Source organism: Balaenoptera musculus, chromosome 19, assembly GCF_009873245.2.
Source record: "Balaenoptera musculus isolate JJ_BM4_2016_0621 chromosome 19, mBalMus1.pri.v3, whole genome shotgun sequence".
NCBI lineage: Eukaryota > Metazoa > Chordata > Mammalia > Artiodactyla > Balaenopteridae > Balaenoptera > Balaenoptera musculus.
This window is the reverse complement of record NC_045803.1, coordinates 5,927,284-5,946,128: the sequence shown is the minus strand read 5'-3', so window position 1 is coordinate 5,946,128 and position 18,845 is coordinate 5,927,284. Positions and strand designations below refer to the sequence as shown.

The window sequence follows — 18,845 nt, the reverse complement described above, 5'->3', positions numbered from 1 at the left end:
AAGATGGCGACGCCAGCGCGCCGAGGCGGTGGTGGCGGCGCGGACGTATTACCTCATAAGGAAAAGCCGGAAACGGCCAATCCGTTCCCCATAGAAACGCGGTACAAACGCAGCTGACCCTTGTCGGTTGGTCTCGGGAGAGGGGGCTGGGCGAGGGGACCAGAAGTAAAAGTTTGGGGGCTAAAGTGAGGCCCTGAAGAGGTCGCTGCAGGTTCAGGAGAGAACCAGGTGGGCGTGTGGGTCTGGCTGCAGAAAAGGCGGGGATGGGGGCGGTCTGTCGGCCTTTAGGTGGGCTGTGGCTCCTTTGAGTCTGGGAAGGTAGCGTGAGGGCGGATGGTGGTTTGGTTTTGTTTTTGAAGGGAGCGTGGAGGAGTCAGTACAATCTCTATGATTGGGGTGTCTTTGGGGTCAATCATGGGGGGCTCTGGTGGTCAGCGATTAAAGGTCTGAACAGATCAACTACCGAGAGTCCTGAGGTCAGGGTTTAAGGTCTCCGGGGGTGATTGACAGCTGGTGGCGTGGGGTTCGTCAATGAATGCGGAGACTTGTTCGGGTTCTCGGATAATTTGGAGCTCAAAGGTCGAGGAACCGTTAAAGGAGGTCAGTGTACGTGTGTATCTGACCTGGTTTGGTATTAATCCGGGGGGGTAATGGTCACCGTCTTTCGTGCAGGGATGTGTGACAGCCGAAGGCTCGGAGGCTCAGGAGCCCTGGTAGGTGCGTGTATTGAGCCCAGACGTTGGCTGCTGGGACAGACTTGGTGAACGTTAGTTAACATTCCCTGAAAGCTTCAGGTCCAAGTCCCCGCCCCACCACAAATATTCTAATCCCTTTTGGCTCCCTACAGCACCCCTTCCTTTTGAACCCGAAGAAATGAAAGTTTGGGGGAAGAAAAATTCAGCATATTTCAATTTAGTAATCTTTTTTTTTTTTAATTTTTATTTATTTATTTATTTGTTTATGGCTGTGTTGGGTCTTCGTTTCTGTGCGAGGGCTTTCTCTAGTTGTGGCAAGTGGGGGCCACTCTTCATCGCGGTGCGCGGGCCTCTCACTGTCGCAGCCTCTCTTGTTGCGGAGCACAGGCTCCAGACGTGCAGGCTCAGTAGTTGTGGCTCACGGGCCCAGCTGCTCTGCGGCATGTGGGATCTTCCCAGACCAGGGCTCGAACCCGTGTACCCTGCATTGACAGGCAGATTCTCAACCACTGCGCCACCAGGGAAGCCCTCAATTTAGTAATCTTTTAATTTAAGTTTTGTTTTTTATCATTCCTCCTGCAGGTTGACTGCATATTTCATTTCAGGTTCTATATGTGAATATTTAAAGGCTGCTCCTTTCCCAGTATTTATAATTTTTGAATTGTTTTTAAAATTTGTATTTATGGCTCATATTCCTTTTCTCTCTCTTCTTTTTTTGATGTGTTCATTGTCCCTCATATTAAAATGTGTATGTAAACAGGGGATATGAAGACTTTTAAAGAGGCTTGAGGGCATCAAAGTTTAAAGGAAGAATTTACAGTTTCTCACTGCCCAGATGACCTCATTTCTATACTTGTCTGAAAATCACCTGCTACTGAAATATAGTACTGCGCTGATTCTCCTATGCCACTTTCCCTTTCAAATTCATGCTACTTCCATATATTCAGGGAGTTAGGTTTCATTGGCCCAAGGTGTGAAATTCTCTGGGGAATCAAATGAAGAGACAGAAATACTAGGAACCACGTGTTAAGGTGAGTGCACAGGAAGAAGGAATACAATTCCAGAAGTAATTTTGCTTTTCAACCCACAGGTGCTAACAAGAGACAAGATATGAATGAAGAAAGAGGAGTTTCCAGGACCTAGATATTGTTATTTCTGGGGATACTTTGGCAACTGTTATATCTAACTAGAAATTTCGGTATAACCAGAAGAGACAAAGACAGAGCCTCTACGTTGCCAGCTATTTTCAGAGAACAGAAGAAAATGATCCAGGCCCAGGTGACTCATGTCTTGTTTTATTCTCTCCTTTATTCCTTAATGGATTTGTAGAGGCCTGTAAAAAAAAAAAAATCAGTTCAGTATCTAGAGAGAAATAAACTTTGAAGATAAACTCCAACGCCATGGCAAAGTAGGATCAAGAACATAGTGTTTGTATGATTCCTAGTAAATGACTAGTGTTGGAACATAATGTGTAACTGTTACTGACTCTGTGTGTGCACCTGTAGATGTGTGCCTATTTATAAATGCATGTGGGTTCATGTACATATCTGTGTACATAAATACGTCTGTTATGTTTTGTGCATCAGTGGAATTATACTCTAAATAACATCCCTTTGGCTTAAGATAGTATAATTTAAGCATCTAATAGAATAATGACTGCAATTGTTTTGTGAATATTAGCTGTATAAAATTCTATTCGTCTATAATTGTCCTCAAAGAAATGAGTCAAACTATGTAAAGCATTTAGATGAGTGTCTGTTACCAGAAGTCGGGTCTGGCTGTTCGCTGCTTGAAAGCCAATAACTCGAGAGGCAAGGTTGGCGGAAAGGAAAGTTTCTTTTATTCCAGAGGCTGGCAACTGGGGGAAGAGGGTGGACTCATGTCCAGGGGCCAACTCCCCACTGCCAGTCAGTGGGCCAGAGCTTTTAAAGGGGAGTTTCAGGGCTGTATAGACAGAGGGAGGGGGCTACATGCAGAAACAGCACAGTCAGCTCTGGCAGTCATCTTGAAATGGGTCATGCCATGGTCTGATCGGCGTCCTCTTGATTGTGTTCAGTACAGTTAATCTTTAGTTCCACGGTTGGTTTGTTCCCATTTCCTTGAAGCCAGTTCTTAGAATTTTGGCAGCTTATGTCATGGCTACAGTCTGGTCATCATGTAGTTAACTTCTTCCAACTGGTGAGGGTTTCAGTATCTACAAAACAGCTCAAAGGATATGGCTCAGAATATTATCTATACCCCTGGAAGAGGAACTAAAGGTCCTTGACTTTGTTTAATGACTAAACTATTATTATTTGGTCTTGTTGGACTGTTTCCTTTGTGCCTGCATTTTCTCACTTCTCTGATTAAATTTATTCTTTAAAGTTTTTCTGCAGACAAAAGGCAGGCTGAGGACATGGTGGTGTGTGGTGTGTGTGTGTGTATCTATCTGTCCTGGGGAGGCCCCATTGGGTCCTGCTCCATTTCATGCCTGCTACATAGTAAGTGATGTGTGAGATCATCCATGCCTTAAATCTTTGCCAGTACTTAATAATAGGACATTATCAAATTGTGTAATTTCATCAATCTGAATGGTCCAATGTTTATTCTTTTACCTTATTGTGCATTTACCTCATCATAGGTGAGGTTGAAATCCATCTTGTATATTTATTGGCCAGTTGGATTCTTTTTCTCTTGTGATATGCCTGTCCTTATCATTTTTACATTAACAAAATGATTTTTTTTCTTATTGATTAATAGGAGTCATGCCTATCCACTACATATTGATTCTTTCTTTTGTTTATAAAAAATATTTTCCCAGCTTGTCACTTTTCTTTCACCTTTATCCACGATAACTTTTTCAATGCAGACATTTTAATTTTTCCTCTTATAAAGCTTGCTCCTTATTTCCTTTTATGGTTTTTGGTTTGTGACATGAACATAATTCATATTTGTCTCTATTCCTTTCACAGATTCTTTTGTTTTATGGCTAGGACTCTAAACAGGAGAAAAACTATTTTTGAGTGTGAAATTAGGTAGGAACCTAAGTTTTCATTTTTCCAAATGGATCTACATCTCACGTGAAAAAATTCAGAAGGTGGTAAGATCAGCAGTGTTAAGAATTTGCCGCCTCTTTTAAAAAAGAAAAAGAAAAGAATTTGCTCAACCAGGTAACTCTCTTCTCTATGATGTAATCTCTGCAAGAACACAGGGATAGATTATCCCATCAGATTTCCCCTCATCTGGCAGCTCGGTTGACAAGCAGGTCTCATTTCATTCCCTGGTGGCATTTGGGCCTACGCTGCATGGCCACAGGATCAGGACATTGAAGACTTTACACACTGCTGAACTGTTGTTATCCAGGGCACTTCTAACACCAAATGTGTGGGTATTTTCCTCACACCTCCTAATTCTGTGACTCTCCCGACACCAACTGGGTGTCCTACAATTCAACTCAATCCTGCCACTAACTACCTGGAGTTAGCCTCAGATCCCACAAGGTAAGAGCTCAGTCCCACAAGACTGCCCCCACTTTAGGTGCCTGTCAAGAGTCCCAGGATGTTACCTAAGCTTCTGATGACCAGCTCTAAATCCGGGGGTACCCACAACCCCCTGCTCAGGTTTGGTAATTCACTAGAATGACTCACGGAACTCAGGAAAGCTCTTTACGTACATTCACTGGTTTATTCTAAAGGCTACAACTCAGGAATAGCCAGATGGAAGAGATGCATAGTGCAAGGCATGGGGGAAGGGGCGCGGAAGTTCCTCCCTGGGAGCACCAGCCCGCCAGCACCTCTATGTGTTCACCAACCCGGAAGCTCTCTGAACCTTATGTTTTAGGGGTTTTCATGGTGGTTTTCTGATGCAGGCACAAATTGATTAAATCACTGGCTATTGGGGACTGAACTCAACCCCCAATGCCAGTTCCCTCCCTGGAGGTTGGGGGTCTTTCTGGGGACCAGGCACCAGTCATCTCATGAGCACACAAAAGATACTCTTATCACCCTAGAGAGCCCACGGTTTTTTGGAACTGTGTTCCAGGAACCAAGGGCAAAGACCAAATATATATTCATCACAACATTTTTCTGGCTTCTGTTGTTTTCATTTCATCAACTTTGTCTTTCTTTTGATGGTAATGAGTCTTTTCTTTTTTCTTTTTTTTTTAATCCTTTCCTCATCACTTCTTTTTTTTTTTTTTTAAATTTATTTTAGGCTGCATCGGGTCTTCGTTGCTGCGCGTGGGCTTTCTCTAGTTGTGGCGAGTGGGGGCTACTCTTCGTTGCGGTGCACGGGCTTCTCATTGCAGTGGCTTCTCTTGTTGTGGAGCACGGGCTCTAGGCATTCAGGCTTCAGTAGTTGTGGCACGTGGGCTCAGTAGTTGTGGCTCGCGGGCTCTAGAGCACGGGCTCAGTAGTTGTGGCTCACGGGCTTAGTTGCTCCGCGGCATGTGGGATCTTCCTGGACCAGGGTTTGAACCCGTGTCCCCTGCATTGGCAGGCAGATTCTTAACCACTGTGCCACCAGGGAAGCCCGAGTCTTTTCTTTCTGGTTGGTTTCCGAATCTGACTTTTGCAAGTGATGTTCTATAGTTTCAGTCTCACTCATCTAGAAGCAGATTTCCTGCTTGGCTTTGCTGGCTGGCTGAGTCTGAGTTACAGGATGTTTAATCAGTTCTAAAATTTTCTTAATTCCTGAGATCTTCGTATCACTTCTCTGTTTCTCTATAATCTCTTTCAAAAACTATGTAGAGGCCTATGTTAGACCTCACTGTATTCTCCATATTTAGTAAACTCTCCTTTATATTTTCTATCTCTTTCTGTGTCTGCTTCATCTTTAGTTATTTTTTTTAAATGCATATTCCAGTTCACTCGTTATATTTTCAGTGTATCTAATATGATGTTAGCCTTTTGTGAAATAATAAGAAATATACACATTGGTCTCTGCCCCTAGTTCCTGACATAGAGCTCCTAAAACCCTTATAAATAGGGGTGCTCTGAGAATCTTCTGCTCTTTGACCCCAATTCCTAGCACAGAGCCCCTAAAATCCTTGTAATTTCCTAAAAAGAGTACTACGAGCTCCCATATGACATCACTTATATGTGGAATCTATATACAAGTGAATGACACAAGTGAACTTCTCTACAAAACAGAAACAGAATCACAGACATAGAGAACAGACTTACGGTTTCCAAGGGGCACTGGGGGTGATGGAGGGATGGAGTAGGAGTGTGGGATTAGCAGATGCAAACTATTCTATTTAGAATGGATAAACAACAAGGTCCTACTGTGTAGCACAGGGAACTATATTCAGTATCCTGTGATAAACCATAATGGAAAAGAATATGCAAAAGAATATATATATAACTGAATCACTTTGCTGTACAGCAGAAATAAACATGACATTGTAAATCAACTATATTTCAATAAAATTTTTTTAAAAAGAGTACTAAGAGCATATTTTGTTGTAAAATTTGGTCTTTGATCCTGGTTTCTGATAGAGTTCCTAAGTCCCTTGGAATTTCCTGGGTGATAGGAGTGCCTTTCTTTCTAATGAGGCAACATTTGAAGGGCTCCTGGATGGGACCTGGTCACCAGAAAGACCAAGCCATGATCAGCAGCTTGGAACCTTCCATCCCATTCCCCATTATCCACAGAAGAGGGAGGGGCTAGAAATAGAGTTAATGATCAATCACGCCTATGTGATGAAGCCTCTATAGAAATCCCAAAGGTATGGGGTTCTGAGAGCTTCTGGGATGGTGAACACATGGAGGTGCACCAGGAGAGGGCACAGAAGCGCCAAGCTCCTTTCCACATAGCTTGCCTTGTGCAGCTCTTGCGTCTGGATGAAATCTGTATCCTTTATGATATGCTTGTATAATAAACTGGTGAACAGTAAGTAAACTGTTTTCCCGAGCTCTCTGGGCTGCTCCAGCAAATTAATCAAAGCCAAGGAGGGGGTCACTGGAACCTCCAGTCTATAGCTGGTGAGTCAGGAGCGCAGGTGACAACCTGGACTTGCATTTGGCATCTGGAGTGGGGTGGACGTGGGGTCTCATGGGACTGGCCTCTTACCCTGTGGCATGTGATGCTGTCTTCCGGTCGATCATGTCAGAATTGAATTGTAGGACACACAGCTGGTGTCAGAGAATTGCCTGGTGATGTGTTTAAAAAGACGTACACATCGGAATTGGTGTCAAAATCATAGTAGTATGAGCAGGACAGCTTCCTTTATATTCCTTATGAGTCAGCCAAAGAGAAACACTCGCATTAAACAGGACTCTGTTATTACAGGAAACCCTGTCATTCAAGGATGTGGCCGTGGACTTCACGTGGGAGGAGTGGCAGCTCCTGGCCCCTCCTCAGAAGGACCTGTACCGGGACGTGATGCTGGAGAACTATAGCAACCTGCTGTCCGTGGGTGAGGACGGCTCTCCTGGGTCCCTCAGAGGGTCTCCAGTCAGTGGCCTTTCCTTCCTCAGCTGCTTATACTTCGAAGTCACTGCAGTGCCCTAATGGCAGATTCTCAGTGCCTCCTCTGGCTCCTGATAAAAGGGTGTATACAATGTGCCATGAGTTGTTTTTACTACCAACACAGCTGACACCAAATGTGTGGGGGTTTTTCTATCCCCAAAACCAGTTCTCCTACTCTCCAGGTATGGACTGGGTGTCCCGAAACTCAATCCTTTTCTGACACTAACCACCCAGAGTCAGCATCAGATCCCACAGGCTTACGGACTCAGTCCCGCAGGACTGCCCTCACTTCAGACGCTAGTCGAACGTATTGGGTACCCAGGGTGCCCACACTTCTGTCCGACTTGACCTTAAATTGGGCATTCCCACTCCCCATCCCTCAGGTTTGGTAATTTGCTAGAACGGCTCACAGAACTCAGGAAAGCACTTTACTTACCATTACCAGTTTATTATAAAGGATAATAGCCAAATGGAAGAGATGCCCAGGATGAGGTATGGGGGAAGGAGTGTGGGCCTTCCATGCCCGCCCCAAGTGTGTCACCTTGATGTGATCACCAACCCAGAAGCTCCCCCAACCTTGTTTTTTAGGAGTTTTTGTGGCGATTTCATTGTGTAAGCGTGATTTCTTAAGTCATTTGCCATGGGTGATTAACTCAGTCTCCAGCCCCTTCCCTCCCCATGGAGGGGTTAGGGAGTTAGAGCTGAAATTTCCAACCTTCTACTCATGCCTTGGTCTTTCTGGCATCCAGCCTCCACCCTGAAGCTCTCTAGGGACCCCCAGCCACCAGTCATCTCATTAGCACACAGAAGATACCCATCACTCTGGACACCAAGGGTGCTAGAAGTTCTTGTGTCAGGAACTGGAACTTAAACCAAATGCTGTAACAGAAGAGGTTCCTGCCAGCCCGTCACATAGGAAATTACAAGGGCTTTGTTTTATTTTTATTATTCATTTATTTTAAAATTTTATTTATTTTTATTTGCGTTGGGTCTTTGTTGCTGCATGCGGGCTTTTCTCTAGTTGCGGCAAGTGGGGGCTACTCTTCGTTGCGGTGCATGGGCTTCTCATTGCGGTGGCTTCTCTTGTTTTGGAGCATGGGCTCTAGGCACGCAGGCTTAGTAGTTGCTGCACGTGGGCTCTAGGGCACACGGGCTTCAGTAGTTGTGGCTTGCGGGCTCAGTGGTTGTGGCTCGTGGGCTTAGTTGCTCCACAGCATGTGGGATCTTCCAGGACCAGGGCTCAAACCCGTGTCCCCTGCATTGGCAGGTGGATTCTTAACCACTATGCCACCAGGGAAGTTCCTATTTTTATTTTTTGGCTGTGCCGCACGCCATCTTAGTTCCCTGACCAGGGATCAAACCCACGCCCCCTGCAGTGGAAGCACAGAGTCTTAACCACTGGACCACCAGGGAAGTCCCCACAAGGGCTTTAGAAGCTCTGTGCCAGGAACTGGGGGCGGAGACCAAATATATATTATTATATCACAATATCCCATGAGTCTCTCCTGAGTGAAAAGCCTCTGCTTGACAGATGTGAAAACCGGTCCCTCAAATGTAACATTCTCCCATCCCCACAGACCCCAGCCCAATTCACTGGGTCTCAGTCTTCTATCATTTCCCATGAACAGGGTATCGGGTCAGCAAACCAGATGCACTGTCCAAGTTGGAACGAGGGGAAGAACCGTGGACAATAGAAGATGAAATCCACAGTCAAACCTGTCCAGGTGAGTGAGGACCAGCTGGGTAACTGCAGACATCATAGTCAGTCAGTGCGAGAAGGCTGGGAGGGTGTCTGGGGATACCGTGCCTCCGTGTACCTGTTTCCCCATAAGAGAACTTTTAGGTCTTGAGAGGTAAATATACCCCTTTTTTCTCTTCTGAGATCTATTCCTTGCTGATTTTATTTTACATCTTGATTTTTGTTTGTTTGCCTCGTTTTCTTCTTCCTTGGATTCTGTAACCCTCTCCTTTGAACCCTGTCACAAATCCCTTCCACCTCCCTGGCTATGAAATTCCAGGCCTCGCTCCAAGGAGAGATCTTTGAATTCATCACTGTTTTCTGACTACCGCACTCTCCTGCCCCACTGAGAAAGACAGACTTCCCTTCCTGACATCCAACTGCACCTTGTATTTTGCACCCTCACAGTAACCTAGTCTATGACTGTGCATCAAGCCGGCTCCTTAGTTTCTCCACCGCACTGCCCCCCACCACCATTCTGAGGTTCTTCAAAGGTATTGCTTTCCATTTTCTCAAAATTTTCCTTCAGTCTCATGAATTAATTTCTGTTTTCTGGCTGAGACTCCAAATTGCTATGTCCCTTACTATTGTCTATATTGTCTATACTTTGAGTTCTAGATGTTCTAGATCTTTTACTGGCCTAAGATTTCTGAGTTCCTGCATGAGGAATAGGAATCATCTTCTCTCCACAAAAAAACCCTTTCCACCATCCTATTTTAATGTTAAATTCTCTTTTAATATTCACATCTTACCCTGTCCATGTTGGTATTATCTTGAATGTTATTCTCTGCCTATGGCGTTCTCATCTTAGAGGTCTCTGCTGTTGACTGTTTTAACTAGAAAAGACTGTTTTACATCTACATCAGTTCTGCCTAAGTCGCAGCTTATGTCTCCTTCAGTTTACTTCCTTCATACATTTGCTATTTCTGATTTTCCTTTGGCTCATCATAGGTGTTAGCATTGTATTCATTTCCCTAAATCATTTGTTTTTCCCATTATACTCTTGGTTTTTTTTAACAGCTTTACTGAGGTAATTCACATATGCTACAATTTGCCAACTTAAAGCATACAATTCACTGTTTTGTAGTATATTAAGAGAGTTATGTAACCATCACCAACAGCAACTTTGGAAGATTTTTATCACTTTATAAAAGTTTCCTCCTAAGCCCTCAGCCCTAGGCGAGCACTAATCTACTTTCTATCTCTGTAGATTTGCCTGTTCTGGATATTTAATATAAATAGAATCATAAACTATGTGGTCTATTGTGAAAGACTTCTTTCATTTATCATAATGTTTTTGAAATTCTTCCATAGAAGTTCTAACATGTATCTGTAATTCATTCCTTTTTATTGCCAAATAATATTCCATTGTATGGATATACCACATTTTATTTACTCATTTATCTATTGATGGACATTTGGGTGGTATCCACTTTTTGGCTTTTTTGAATTATGCTGCTATGAACACTCATGTACAACTTTTTTGTGAACGTATGTTTTCATTTTTCTTTGGTATATATCTAGGAGTGGAATTCTTGGGTCATATGGACTCTTGGGAGGGTCCAAATGTGGTGCTTCCAGACTCATGGTCGGCATTATGTCCTCCCAGCCATGATGTGTGATAATACACAGAGTATTACCAACCAAAGGCTCAGCCTTTGGTATCCAGAGTTTTCATTGGGATTCAATCACATATTTCCCACATGGAAATATGTCTTTTGCCCCTCCAGAAGTCAGGCTAATACCTATAGTCTCCATTTCCTCCAAAGGTTGTAACTGATATGGTGTGGCCCAAAGCCCATGTCATAAGTCACATTGTTAGACTGTCTGGTGGCCAAAGCCACCAGGCAAACAAAGACACTCCTATCAGGCAGGACATTCCAGGGGCCTAGAGATCACCTCCCAATAGCCAAGGGCAAGGGCCAGACCTCTCTTAGGGTGAGGTTCAGTCTTCACTGAAGGTAACTGTACAAATGGACAATAAAGGGATTCCTTTAGAAAAACAGAGGAAATAGAGCTTATAGTAATACAGTCAGAGTGGGAATGACAGCATGATATGTACAAGGTGTATCTACATTTTGAATTAGGAAGATGATGCCATGAGTTAGGAATGAAGGCATGAAATAAGAAATGTGCAAGCCCTTGGGATTGACTATCAAAAGACTGGCCTGAAGTCAGGCAAGTGAAAGCCAGTGTTAGAAGGTCTCTTCAGGAGGAGGAGTGGAGTGGAAACATGAATCCATGGAATATTCACGGTGATGTATACTTTTCTTGCCAGGATGACTGTTTGGATTTGCTACGTGAGTAATTGAGGTAGCATAGTGGAGGGTTGGTAGGTTTTGTATTTTTATAGCTCTAGGCTGTCTTACCTTTCACCTGGTGGCAGTAGGATAGCAATAATAAGGAACAGTCAGATGTTCTTTAAAAAAAAACCTGAAGGTAAAGCTGACACAACCTGGTCTTAAAGGAGGAAGTTGGTCCTTTAGTACAACCTGTTGCCAACCTAGACGCAAATGTAGAGTTGCTGAAGTAGATGCTGCTGGTGGCAAGTGAAGAGTTTATTAGGGATGTTGACATGGGAAAAATTTGGATACGACTTCTCTACTGAATGCAGAAAGTGATTGAAAAAGGCGACAGTTTCCATATTCCTTTAGCTTCCGAAGATGACCACATGGTACACGGCCAGTTGCAAAATTTCCTAACAGTCATTGTTGCCCTGTTTCACTATGAATGGAACATAGGATAACGTGACACAGATAGACTAAAGGTTAGAGTTTTGATTATACGAGTTATCCACTAATATGTTTGATGTTTTTGGAAAGTTAGTTTTGATGGTGGTCTACAGAAGCAAATTTAGGAACAGGATTGCAACACAAGAGATTATCTCAGTTTACAGTCCTTTACAGTTACTTGCCAGGTTACAAATACGTTTATTCTATACACCTCAGTATGCATATTTCCCTGATTTCTATAGTCAGAATTTGGATCCTCTAAGTGGGCTTAAAGAATCCCCAAACTCCTGAGTGTTGGAATGTCTAAGACGTTGGTTCTGTACCGTCATCATCTTTCATTCTACATGTCCTCCCAACACATCCAGTCCTCTTTCCTTGAATAGTATGCACATATTACTTCCACATTGTTTCCTCCACTTATACCTCTACCTGGCTTCTTGATTTCTGTACTGCACATCTAATATCATCTCAAAGTTTAGGTTCCACAATGCACACTTTTTTTTCGTACATGTGGATTTCAGTAATCTTCTTCCTCATCACAATTGGAGATGATTTTACCAAACCATTGGCTCAGGCCATACAGTTAGCAGAGTAATCCTGGGTTCCTCACTTTCAAAGACCACTCTCTGCACTGACCCCATCAGTTAACCTTGCTTTTTCTCTCTTTTTTTTTTTAACATTAAAAAAATTTTTCTGGCTGTGCGGCATGCGGGATCTTAGTTCCCCGACCAGGGATGGAATCCACACCCTCTGCAGTGGAAGCGCTGGAAGTCCGGAGTCTTAACCACTGGACCGCCAGGGAAGCCCCAACCTTGCCTTTTCTTTATGCAAGTATTCAACATATCCTCATTTCCTCCGCTTGCCACCATCTCCATTGCTCCTTCAAACCACATTTAGCAATCTCCAACTCCCTACTTTTTTTCTTTCCTTCTTTCTTATTTGGGTTTCCCTAACAGGAATTTATGAGAAGTGAAAGTAAATAAGGCATATTTTATATATCCCAAACGCCAACACAGTGCCTTGCACATGGGAGCCATTCAATAAATAGTTTTGGAGTGAACAAATGCAACCCTCATCATTTTGGATCAGTTGTCTCTTCCACCTCTGTGGTCTTGTGTCTTTTCAAGTTCTGTTCCTCCATACCCTCTCATTTGCTGCTAACAATGACTTGCTTGGCAGTTCCCTGGTGGTCCAGTGGTTAAGACTCCGTGTTTTCACTGCTGTGGGCCTGGGTTCGATCCCTACTCAGGGAGCCAAGATCCTGCAAGCTGCACAGTGAGGCCAAAAAAAAAAAAAAAAAAAAAAAGACTTGCGTGTATTTTACTACCTCTGCATGTTTTGCAATTTCCTATTTAGAGAGCAGCCAAGTCTACATAGATTGTCAACTGCCTAACCTTATTGGTACGTTAACTGCTTTTTTCCTTTTGGTTTGTTTATATTACTGTGTTTTTACCATGTGTAAGAAATAAGGAACATTTATACATGGTTTCTTTTATACTGTTATCATAGGGTTGCCACTAAGGTGCCATTTTTTTAAGAAAACCAAGGAATTTTTAAAACAATTTTATTCCAAACAATAATAAAAAGGGCTCATTGTTCTCTTCTTTCCTAGAAACTGGCAAAGTTGGTAATCATCTGCAGGGTGACTGGGAAAATCAAAGAATGCTGAAAGGTATAGAACAATACCAGGAACATAATGCATTTGGAAATCCTGTTCCTCAAAGCAAAAGTCATTTCTCTTTCAGGCAAAATAATGATATGTTTGAGTTCTATATAAAAACTTTGAAATCACATTTAAGTTTAGTCAGCCAGGGCCAAAGCTATGAAATTAAGAACTCTACTAAATGTAACGGAGATGGGAAATCATTTCTGCATGGTAAGCATGAAGAATTTAATTCTCCAGTTCAATGCCCTGTAAGTGCAAAACCCATCAGTAGTAAGTCCCAAATCATTAAGCACCAAGGAACTCACAACGTAGAGAAAGCCAACATATGCGGTGAATGTGGGAAAGCCTTTGTTAAGAAGTCTCAGCTCACTGACCATCAGAGAGTTCATACAGGAGAGAAACCTTATGGATGCAGTATGTGTGCAAAAGTATTCTCCCGAAAGTCCAGGCTCAATGAACATCAGAGAATTCACAAGAGAGAGAAATCCTTTATATGTGGTGATTGTGCAAAAGTCTTCACCATGAAGAGCCGTCTGATTGAACACCAGCGAACTCACACTGGAGAGAAACCTTACATATGCAGTGACTGTGGAAAAGGCTTCCCAGGGAAGCGTAATCTCATTGTACATCAGCGAAACCATACTGGAGAGAAATGCTACGTATGTAGTGAATGCGGAAAAGGCTTCACTGGGAAGAGCATGCTTACTATACACCAGCGAACTCATACAGGAGAGAAACCCTACATCTGCAGTGAATGTGGGAAAGGCTTTACCACAAAGCACTATGTCATCATACACCAACGAAACCATACAGGAGAGAAACCCTACATATGCAATGAATGTGGGAAAGGTTTCACCATGAAGAGTCGTCTGATTGAACATCAGCGAACTCATACAGGAGAGAAGCCATATGTGTGCAATGAATGTGGAAAAGGGTTTCCCAGGAAGAGTAATCTGATTGTACATCAGAGAAATCATACAGTAGAGAAATCCTACGTATGTGATGAATGTGGAAAAGGCTTCACTGTGAAGAGCATGCTCATCATACATCAACGAACTCACACTGGAGAGAAACCCTACATCTGCAGTGAATGTGGGAAAGGCTTCCCGTTGAAGAGTCGGCTGGTTGTGCATCAGCGAACGCATACGGGTGAGAAACCTTATAGATGCAGCGAATGTGGGAAAGGCTTCATCGTGAATAGTGGACTGATGTTACATCAGCGAACTCACACTGGAGAGAAGCCCTATATATGCAATAAATGTGGAAAAGGTTTTGCCTTTAAGAGCAATCTTGTGGTACATCAGCGAACTCATACTGGAGAGAAACCCTTTACGTGCAATGAGTGCGGAAAAGGCTTCACAATGAAACGCTATCTCATCGTACACCAGCAAATTCATGTGGGAGAGAAGTCCTATATATGCAGCGAATGTGGAAAAGGTTTTGTCATGGAAACAGAGCTCATTTTACATCAGCAAATTCATACTGGAGAGAAACCTTATGCCTGCAATGAATGTGGCAGAGGCTTCACTGTGAAAAGCCGTCTAGTCGTTCATCAGCGAACTCATACAGGAGAGAAACCTTTTGTATGCAGTGAATGTGGAAAAGGCTTCTCCTCAAAGAGGAATCTCATTGTACATCAGAGAACTCATAATGGAAACAAACCTTAACAAAGCAATGAATATGGTCACACCTACAGGAAGAAAATATGCCTTGTCCAACATCAGAGGGTTTCACACAGGATAAACTACCTTTATATGTACTGACTGTGGAAAATCCTATTCATAATTGGTATTGGTCTCATTACCCACCAGAAAATTTACACAGGAGACAAACTGTATGTATGCAATTAATGTGAGAAAGCCTTCAACACAAATTCAGCACCTGTTGTACATCAGAGAACTCATAAAAGAGAGAGACTCTGTGGATTCAGCAATTGGGGGTAACCTTTCTCTCATCTGTCAAGCCTTGTTAATACACACGAGAAACGTATAGGTCAAGGTACATAATCCTTTGCAGTGACTCTGAACTCATTATATACAAGTGAACTTGTTCAGGGTACAAACCATGATAGTTCAGTGAACTCATTAAACATCAGTGTGCTCTACTTGACTATCGTCAGTGTAGATCAGCCTGTTGCTAGATTTCACCCTTGGGAAACTATGGAATTTGCATAGGAGTGAAATTTAATGAATGCAGAGAATGTGCTGGTGCCTTCAGTGATAAGTTACCTCACACTATATGTCTAAATTAACATGTAGGAAAAAGCTCTGATACATACAATGCAGAAAAGGCTTCAGGAAACATTTCTAGGTAATTATATGTCTGAAAAGTATATACTAAGATAAATCTTATGAATGGAGAAAATAGGAAAGCCTTCTGTGGGAATAAAAACCCTATCTCATCAGTGATCATAATAGGTCACCAGTGAGCTCATTCATAGTAGCAATATGATGATCGTAGAAATAAAACCTCAATAGTTGCCTGATATGCATGCTGGAGAAAAATTTTCAGATGACAATGAATATGGCAGGATTTCGGTGATACATTCTGCCTCATCGCTTCTCATGAATTCATACAGAAATAGAATGGTTTATGAACCCACTAAATGTGGAGTAACTTTAGCAAAATATCAGAGAATACTGAAGGAAAGAAGCCTCATGAAAATGACGTATACTTGAGTTTTCTCTCAGAAATCTGAACTTATTGTACACCTGATGTCCATTTTGGGACACAGTACCTTGAACCATATTATCAATGATTCCATAATTTTAAAGTGGGCTCTTCTAAACACTGGTTAAATTTTAATGTTATATACAATGCAGGAGTGTTCTGTGCCCACCTCATATCATTATATGATTCACTCTTGCATTTCTTAGACTCTAAATTCATCTCTTTCAGTCTATGTATTTCAAAAGGAAAAGGAATATATTCATATATGTAATTCAACATGTTTGGATGTATTTATCCAAGTTTATAAGTAGCATTAAGTAGTTTACAAAAACACCTTAAAAATGATTTTTCTAAAATTTGTTTTGAGGGCTTCCCTGGTGGTGCAGTGGTTAAGAATCTGCCTGCCAATGCAGGGGACACGGGTTCGAGCCCTGGTCCAGGAAGATCCCACATGCCGCGGAGCAACTAAGCCCGGGTGCCACAGGTACAGAGCCTGTGCTTTAGAGCTCACGAGCCATAACTACTGAACCCACATGCCACAACTACTGAAGCCCGTGTGCCTAGAGCCCGTGCTCTGCAATAAGAGAAGCCACTGCCTACGCACCTCAACAAAGAGTAGCCCCCGCTCACTGCAACTAGAGAAAGACCGCACGCAGCAACGAAGACCCAACGCAGCCAAAAATAAAGAAATTAAATAAATAAATTTTTAAAATTTGTTTTGAAATAGTTATAGACTTACAAGAAATTACAAAATATACAAAGTTCCCGAATACCCTTACTCAGCTTCTTCAGTGATATTATCTTACATAACCATAATACATCATCAAAACCAATAAAATGACATTGGTATAATACTGTTAAGTAAACTATAGACCTTATTTGGATTTCAATAGTTTTTGCATGCATTAATTTGTATGAGTTTTGTTTTTTGATATATAGAGTTCTAAGAAATTTTATCTCATATATAGATTTCTGTAAACCCCACCACAATCGGGATGCAGCATTGTGCCAACACAACATCCTCCTGCTACACTCTCCCCCAACCCTGACCCATGGTGACCACTGATCACACTCCATCACTCCAACTTTGTTATTTTAAGAATGCTATTAAAATAGAATCATACAGTGTGTATCCTTTGAGATAGGCTTTATTTCCCTCAGCAAATTGCCCTTAAGATCCATCCAATTTGTTGGGTGTATAAATAGTTTTACTTTTTGTTACTGACTAGTAATCTTTTCTATGGATGTACCATGGGTTTGTTTATCTGTTCGCTGTTGACGGATGTCTGGGTTGTTTCTGGTGTTTCACTGTTTTGAATAAAAATCTATGAACATCTGTGTACCCAATTTTATGTGAACATAAGAATTTGTTTCTTTGGGATAAATACCCAGGAGTCATATGTATTTGTTACGCTTGTGTTTAACTTTGTAAGAAACTGCCAACTTTTCCAGAGTGGCTGTACTAATTTACATTCCCACCATCAGTGTATGAATGCTCTGGCTGTTTCATGTCTTTTCTAGCACTTGGCACTGTCATATTTGATTCCAGCCATCCTATCAGGGGTGTGGTAGTATATAATGATGGCCTTACTTTACAATTCCCTAAGAGCAAATGATATTCGACACTTATATACAAATTGAGAACCATATCAGGTAAACTTGTCATGTTTGCTTTCAACCATCCAACATAATTTTTAATACTCAAAAGGAGAATAGCCTATTATATTTGATGATACATTCACCCTTTCCATTCCTTTTTCTTCATTCCTGATGTCACATATGTTTCATATGTTTCCTTCTGTTATTTCTTTTTTGTAAGAGTCTCCTTTATCAATTCTTTTTGAAAAGGTCTACTGGCAACAAATTCTTACTTTTCCTAGCAGTAGGGCTCTTCTTCTCTTGTCTCTATCCAGAGTTATTTCTTTGATATAATAAGGATATTAGTCCAGTTTACAAATGGTGAGTCCTGCTTTTGGGGAGGGGGGAGAAAAAGGACATCTGCCAGACAGTCCTGTGGCAGTATTCAATCCCCAATTCTATGTTGAGTAATTCATTCCTTTAAAAATATTTTTTGAGCATCTAGACTGTGCCAGGCACTGTTTTTGTCACTGGAGACACATCAGTGAACAAAACAGGCAAAGCCATGGCCTTCATGGAACATACAGTCTAGTGAAGGCGACTGAGTAAAATAAACACGCATCAGAATTTCAGTTCTGTTAAATGCTGTGGAGAAATATTAAGCCTAGTATACAGGCTGTAATGGAGGAGCTATTTTAGAAAGGTTTCCAAAGAAGGCTATTCTGCACAAATGTAATTTGAAACAATACCTAAGCGTACTGAGGGGAGACAGCCAGCATAATATTTGTGAGCCAGGAACACTCCAGATCTGTTTCCAAGTGTTTTCTCTGGGCTTCCTGCCTCAGGATTCTCTGAGAAGCTTGTAAAAGATGCACGTTCTTGAGTCACACCACAACCTAAGCCAGAACCTGTGGGACTGGGACCCAGGGCTCTGGGTTTATAAAATGAGCTTTCTGATCATATTTATTTATTTATTTACTTGATCTATATTTAAATTTGAACATCTCTGCCCTAATTCCTGGATTAGGGCTCCCACCCCCACCCCACACTGTCACAGGATGGATTCTGGGCAGATATTCTACAGCAAAGAATTAGACATGAGGGCCCCAGCAACCAGGTCCTCAGATGCTAGTATCTTGTCCTTCTGTGAACTTACATATGTTGCCATGGCGAGGTCAGAGCAGCTCATTCCTGAAACTGATCAGTCAGGATCCCAGAATGGGCTGCCCAGGCTGCCCTGAGTTCTCTGGACCACATGTGTAACTCTACTTTCAGAGCTTGACATCTCAGGTGAATGCGGCTAAAATTTAATCCCT

The 18,845-nt window shown here is 42.2% G+C and overlaps 1 protein-coding gene across 2 annotated transcripts; it reads left to right on the top strand.

Moving 5' to 3' along the window:
• The first annotated feature begins 90 nt into the window (after positions 1 to 90).
• Positions 91 to 16,356, top strand: ZNF432 (zinc finger protein 432). Of its 2 annotated transcripts, none has more exons than XM_036833435.1 (5): positions 91 to 228; positions 1,786 to 1,973; positions 6,966 to 7,092; positions 8,774 to 8,869; positions 13,228 to 16,356. In XM_036833435.1, exons 2-5 carry the CDS (start codon positions 1,959 to 1,961, stop codon positions 14,946 to 14,948), a joined length of 1,959 nt encoding a protein of 652 aa, XP_036689330.1. In that variant the 5' UTR covers positions 91 to 228; positions 1,786 to 1,958; the 3' UTR covers positions 14,949 to 16,356. The 2 variants fall into 2 exon arrangements, with proteins under 2 accessions (XP_036689330.1, XP_036689331.1); XM_036833436.1 differs by lacking the exon at positions 91 to 228 and adding an exon at positions 238 to 600.
• Positions 16,357 to 18,845: the final 2,489 nt, after the last annotated feature.

Coding starts and splice junctions, on each gene's coding strand:
- ZNF432 (XM_036833435.1), top strand. Junction 7,093..8,773: donor TAGCAACCTGCTGTCCGTGG/GTGAGGACGGCT, acceptor TCCCATGAACAG/GGTATCGGGTCAGCAAACCA. Junction 8,870..13,227: donor CCACAGTCAAACCTGTCCAG/GTGAGTGAGGAC, acceptor CTTCTTTCCTAG/AAACTGGCAAAGTTGGTAAT.